Genomic DNA, 6,000 nt, shown 5'->3' on the forward strand with positions numbered 1-6,000 from the left:
TTTGAGCTTTCCTGTTGTGTGAATGCTTCACCCTGCCCATGTCTCCCATCCATATGTGACATCTTTGCTAATGACACCTGACTAGCTCTGGTCTAGAGGGGGCACAGCCAAAGCAGAGACCTCCTGCTCATCACTTGGGCAGGAGGGCAGCTGGGTTGGCTGAAGGCTGGGGTATGTGGCCCCATGGATGGATAGCTCATGGCATTCCCCTAAACCTGCCCCAAAATAGTGTCCTCACCCCTGCCAACTTGTCTAGCTGCTGGACCACCTGCCTTTCTCCACGGCTTTCTGCCAACCAGCAGAAGTGTGCAGGACCCTGGGACCTGGTAGAAACTGGGGGAGGTTTGGGGCAATACTTACCAGTGCAAAGCAGCTCTCCTCGGAGCCTGGGCTCAGCATGCACGTGGGCAAGGGGAGGGAGCTCTGGCCAGCGGGGCCGGGCACTGCCTGGGGAGTGTTGTTGACCCCAGCAGTGTTGTTGCAGAGAGCCTCCTGGGAGGAAGCTGTCCCATGCCTTGTTAGAGAGGGATGAGCTTCCCCCACGGCAGGACCCCGAGGGTTTGCTGTCCCCGTGCAGGTTCCTCATGGGCGCGTCCTGCGGCGGAGGCAACATGAAGGTGGATGATGTGGCCTACGAGAGCATGGGGCTCCGACCCCGGCACGCCTATTCCATCCTGGACGTGCGGGATGTCCAGGGCTTCAGGTGAGCTCAGGCTGGAGCCTGCCATGCCACTGCAGCTGCTCCTGCCAGCAGACCCAGCAGAAAACCTGGGGACAGATAACTGAGGACATGGTGAACAGGACCTTGGGGACTCTTTGGTGTCCCTTCCTCATGGCCAGCAAGGATGACACCATCCTAGGGTGTCACATAAATGTTGATATCATATGAGCTGTCCTTGCCTGGTGCTGCCTCTATGTCCAGGGGTGGAACTTTTCACTTGGTCTCACAAGACACAGAGGACTGAGTTGAGTTCTCACTTCGGTGAGGTGCTCAGAGCATAGTGCTCACCTTTGAATGGAAGTGGGAGAGAAGTGGGTGCCACCCTGACAGCTGGCTGCTGTAGGAAGCTGTATTTTCAGCCATGTCACTCTCAGCAGCCTCTCCCCTGCTGAGCTCCTTCCCCACAGCACCTGGCTGAGCCCCTTTGGGCAGGGAAGGGCAGAGGGAGCAGCAGCAGGACCAGAGCCACAGGACAGGGACATCTGGGGCCATGATGTGGGTGACACATTAGTTCTGGGATGCTGTGAGGGCTTTGTAAGGCTGGAGTGACAGGGTGTCCTTTGTGGGGGGCAGGCTGGATCTCCCTTCCCTCCTGGGTCTCTGACTTTTCCCCTTCCCCCAGGTTACTGCGTCTCCGGAATCCCTGGGGCCGCTTCTCCTGGAATGGCAGCTGGTCGGACGAGTGGCCGCACTGGCCGCTCCCTCTGCGCCACGACCTGATGCCCCATGGCAGCAGCGAGGGCGTCTTCTGGATGGAGTACAGCGACTTCATCAAGTATGGCACCACCAGAGCAGAGCTGTGGGGCAGGGAACAGGGCAGGAATGGAAAACGGGACGTGGGGTCATGATGGGGCAGGTGGGACCGGTCATTCCCAGGGAATGTGGGTGTCCTGCAGCATGGGACTGAGCCCGGTTTCCCCACAGGTATTTTGACTCCGTGGATATCTGCAAACTCCATTCGGATTGGCACGAGGTGCGTGTGCAGGGCGTGTTCCCCAACAAGGCCAACGGGCCGGTGACGGTGACGTCGCTGACGGTGTTGGAACGCGCAGCTCTGGAGTTTGCCCTCTTCCAGGAGGGCAGCAGGTGAGCTGGGCAGGGCAGCAAAATGGGGGGCTCAGCTTGGAGAAAGGGAGGCTCAGAGGGGACCTTGTGGCTCTGCACAACTCCTGACAGGAGAGTGCAGCCAGGTAGGGGTCAGGCTCTGCTTTCAGACAGGACAAGGGTAAACAGCCTCAAGTTGCACCAGGGGAGGTTTAGTTTGGATATTGGGGAAAATTTCTTCACTGAAAAGGACTTTCCCAACATTTATGATTGCACAATTCTGTTTCTGTGGACCCAAAAGAAATCCAAACACATTGGCATCTCCCACATGGCATCTCCCAGTGTCACAGAGCTCAGGGATGGGCACCCATCATCTCTCCAAATCTGGGGAACTGCTCATGTTTAGCTGGAACCCAGCTCCTGAGTACATGGCTGGCTCCTGGGGCTGGATAGTTGGGGCAGTGGGATAGCTGTTCCCTCGATCTGCTGCCTGTGTCTTGGGTGACGTGTGACCCTTCCTCCCTGACACAGGAGGTCGGACACGGTGGACAGCCACTTGCTGGACTTGTGCATCATGGTTTTCCGGGCCACCTTCACCAGTGGGAACAAGCTGAGCCTGGGCCGGCTGATGGCCCACAGCAAGCGAGCCGTCAAGAAGTTCGTCAACTGCGACGTGATGCTGGAGCCGGGCGAATACGCCGTCGTGTGCTGTGCCTTCAACCACTGGAGCGCTGCCCTGGCCGGCCCTGCTGCCCAGGGTGAGGGCATGGAGGGGTCCTGGGGGAGTGAGGTGCCAAAGCCCTTGGTCCTCCTCATGGGGACCTTCTTGAGGGTGGAGGTTGCCTGTTTGATGTTGCACATGCATCAACCCTGGAGCACCATGCTCCTGGGGATTGTGACAGGTTGTGGGCTTGGTGACAGTTCCCTGATCCCCATTCCTTTGTGTGTCTATGTAGCTTCAAGTCCCACCAGCAGCCGACCAGCCACTGATTATTCCAGCTACATCCTGGCTATCTACAGCTCCCGCCTGGTGATGGTGGAGCAGGTGGAGGCACAGCCCACCACGCTGGCAGATGCCATCATCCTGCTGACCGAGAACAAGGGCGAGCGCCACGAGGTGGGTGGGGGGCACAGGGTGGGGACTGCAGTGGGGAGAGGGGTGATGCTGCCAGAGGGAGCCTGGGCCTGTGGGGCCCTTGGGCAAGGCTGTGCCAGCTCTGGTTGCCACCCCTGGCTGCCCACCCCCTTTGTTCCTTTGGGCAGCGCGGGGCACCCCAGCAGATGGGCTGCCCTTGGCTAGAGTGGAAGATGCCAGTGCAGAGGTTTTGATTTGGGGACAGGAGTGCCCAGAGGATTCATCTTCTTCCCTGCTGTCTGCCCCAGGGCCGTGAGGGGATGACCTGCTACTACCTGACCCACGGCTGGGCAGGGCTCATCGTGGTGGTGGAGAACCGGCACCCCAAGTCCTACCTGCACGTGCAGTGCGACTGCACCGACAGCTTCAACGTCGTGTCCACGCGCGGCAGCCTCAAGACACAGGACAGCGTCCCCCCCCTGCACAGGTCTGGGGTAGGCAGGGGTGGGTCACGGGGGCTGCCATGGGGCTGCCATGAGGCTGGGAGAAAGGCAGAGCCAGGGCTGGCAGGGAGGCATGGACAGGGTGGGATTGCTGGGGCAGAGATGGGATTTTCAGGACAGAGGTGGGATTGCCAGGGCAAAGGTGGGATTCTTGGGGCAGAGGTGGCATTGCAGGGGTGGAGGCTGCTGCCCTGAGCCCCTGGCTCTCTCCACAGGCAGGTGTTGGTGATCCTGTCCCAGCTGGAGGGTAACGCCGGCTTCTCCATCACGCACCGCCTGGCGCACCGCAAAGCCACCCAGGCCTTCCTCAATGACTGGATGCTGACGAAGGGCACCCACAACCCGCTGCTCACGCCCGAGGTCGCTGGGCTGCATGGCCCCCGGCCCCTATGACGAAAGCCTCCCCTTCCCCGCCCTGCTGCCCCGTTCCTGTCACCGAGCCTCTGGCCCGGAGTGCCCCCGAGCCACCAGCGCTGAGCTGTGGGCACAGCTGGAGTGGCAGCCCCAGCACTTTGCCCCACGCCGCGGGGCCGGGGCGAGTTCTCAGGGCCAGCACCAGCCCTGCCTGCTGCCCTGGCACTGCTGCCCCCACGCACTTTACAAGGAGCGGCTGGGGGCATGGGCCATCTCAGGATCCCACCTGCCCCGGTCCTGTGCTGGGCCCGGTGCCCTCTGCCCACCCCGGGGGCTGGGGGAGAGGGAGGGGCTGGAGGTTGCTGTCAAGACCCTTCCCAGGCACCACGCTCAGGACTCTGCCCCTTCCCGTGGCGCCAGGGCACTGGCGCTGCAAAAAGCAGAATATACCTCTGATGTCTGTCCGTCTGTGTGAAGCTCCGTCTGTCCCCAGGCCCTTCCCGCTGTCTTGTTGCCCCCTTTGTCTGCTGCCAGGACCAGCGTGGTGCTGAGGTTGGGCTGGGGAGTGCCAGGGTCCCACTGCCATGGCGCCACCCATGCCAGGGACCCCCCGCCCATCCTGGGTGCTGGGGCTGGCAGGGAGAGGGCACAGGGTTGTCGCAGAAAGCTGCTGCTGAGGGGGTTTTGCTGTAATTGGGGTGAAACTCGCCACTTCCTGCTCGGCTCCGGGTGGGGAGCAGGGCCTTGGGGTGCTGCTGGCGGGGGCTGCGGCCCGGGGCCGCTCTCCCTGTCACACAAGTGTTACTATGCAAAGGCGGCCGGCGGGAGCAGTGCCTGGACAGAAGCCATGGCCCGAGCTGGGCTCAGCCCCCTGGCACTGCCCTGTGGGCCCCTCCTGTGCCCTGCTGAGGGAAGGTGGGCAGCAGGTACAGACCTGGGGCCAGGGAGCACTTCCCTGGAGTTACCACGAGTCCATGTGCTGGGGAAGGGGTGGTTTTGGGGGTGAAGCAGGGAGCCCCCTCCTCCAGAGCCCGAGTGCTGTGGGAGGCACTGAGCACAAAGCAAAGGCTGCACCTCAGGGTGCTGCTGGCCCTGTGGGTGCTCCGAGGTGGGGGCTGATCCTGGGGGGAGCTGCACCCCACATTTTCAGGGCATTGTGGCTCTCTGACTTGAGATGTGAGTGCGTGTGTGTGAGTGTGTGTGTGAGTGTGTGTGAGTGAGTGTGTGTGTTGTATGTGTGTGAGTGAGAGTGAGTGTGTGTGTGTGTGTGAGTGTGTGTGAATGAGTATGTGTGTGTGTGTGTGTGAGTGTGTGTGTGTGTGAGTGAGTGTGTGTGTTGTGAGTATGTGTGAGTGTGTGTGAGTGTGTGTGTGTGTGCGAGTGAGAGTGTGTGTGTGAGTGTGTGTGTGTGTGTGAGTGAGAGTGTGTGTGTGTGTGTGTGTGTGTGTGTGTGTGTGTGTGTGTGTGTGTGTGTGTGTGTTTTGGGGGTTCCCCTGTGTACCATCTCCTTCCTGAGCTGTGTGGACTTACAGCTGAGGGGGGGCGATGGGCGATGCTGGACCCCGTTCTGGCAGGACCATGCTGGGGGGTCCTGCACCCCAAACCCTGCACCCCAAACCTGCACCAGCAGCTGGGCTGGGCAGAGGGTGCAGGGCTCTGTCCCTCTTTGTCCCCCAGGGATTGGGGGTGGCAGGGGGGGTGGGCTGCCCTGGCATCCTCCCAGCCCCCCCAGCTGGGGCTGCTGAGCCAAGCTCTGTCTGTACTTCTGTTTGTTGGTCTGTTTTCTCTCTTTCCAGCTCCTTCCTCCTTGGGATGATTTGTCCTTCACTTTTTTTTCTCCTCTCTCTTTCTGTCTTTCTGAGCTGTGAATATTTTTAACCCTGTAAATACTGTCCAGCTCTTCAGAATCATAGGATATTTTATCAATTGTAAATCAGATCAGTAATCCCTGTATGATATGAATTATCCATGGGTGGTTTTCAAACTCAGGTTCTGACGGACCAAATAAAGTTTTGTTTTTTACTGAAGCTGCCTGGTTTTGCTGTGGAAGAGACGAAAGAGATGGGTGGGCTGGTTTGGGGTTCAGAGCCATGGTCTTGAAGGCATTTCTGTGGAGCAGTGACAGTCGGTGCCGGGGGAGAGCTGAGCACCAATAAAAGGGGAATTTGAAATCTTCCCGCACTTGGAGGTGTGGGAACGTAGAGAGAGGCGGAAATAAAGCAGAACAGAAGCAAAATCCAGAAATTCCCCTTAAATGAGCGGTGTTCTCCCGCAGGGCCGAGCAGGGCTGTGCCGTGGCCGGG

General features: G+C 59.9%; 1 protein-coding gene across 14 annotated transcripts in view; it reads left to right on the top strand.

Annotated features, from left to right (window-relative positions):
• Nucleotides 1-5,724, top strand: part of CAPN15 (calpain 15) — a 56,552-nt gene extending 50,828 nt beyond the window's left edge. For 13 of the 14 annotated variants that reach the window (XM_085592578.1, XM_085592577.1, XM_085592573.1 and 10 more), the window contains 7 exons: nt 578-703; nt 1,344-1,496; nt 1,646-1,807; nt 2,297-2,523; nt 2,722-2,882; nt 3,149-3,327; nt 3,559-5,724. In XM_085592578.1, the coding sequence (XP_085448704.1) occupies nt 578-703; nt 1,344-1,496; nt 1,646-1,807; nt 2,297-2,523; nt 2,722-2,882; nt 3,149-3,327; nt 3,559-3,736 (1,186 nt within the window). In that variant the 3' untranslated portion in view covers nt 3,737-5,724. Of the gene's footprint in view, nt 1-577; nt 704-1,343; nt 1,497-1,645; nt 1,808-2,296; nt 2,524-2,721; nt 2,883-3,148; nt 3,335-3,558 lie in introns of all 14 variants that reach the window. The other variant, XM_085592568.1, reaches the window with a different exon arrangement.
• The last annotated feature ends 276 nt before the right edge of the window (nt 5,725-6,000 follow it).

This window comes from Lonchura striata, chromosome 14, assembly GCF_050655825.1.
Source record: "Lonchura striata isolate lonStrDom1 chromosome 14, ASM5065582v1, whole genome shotgun sequence".
Taxonomy (NCBI): domain Eukaryota; kingdom Metazoa; phylum Chordata; class Aves; order Passeriformes; family Estrildidae; genus Lonchura; species Lonchura striata.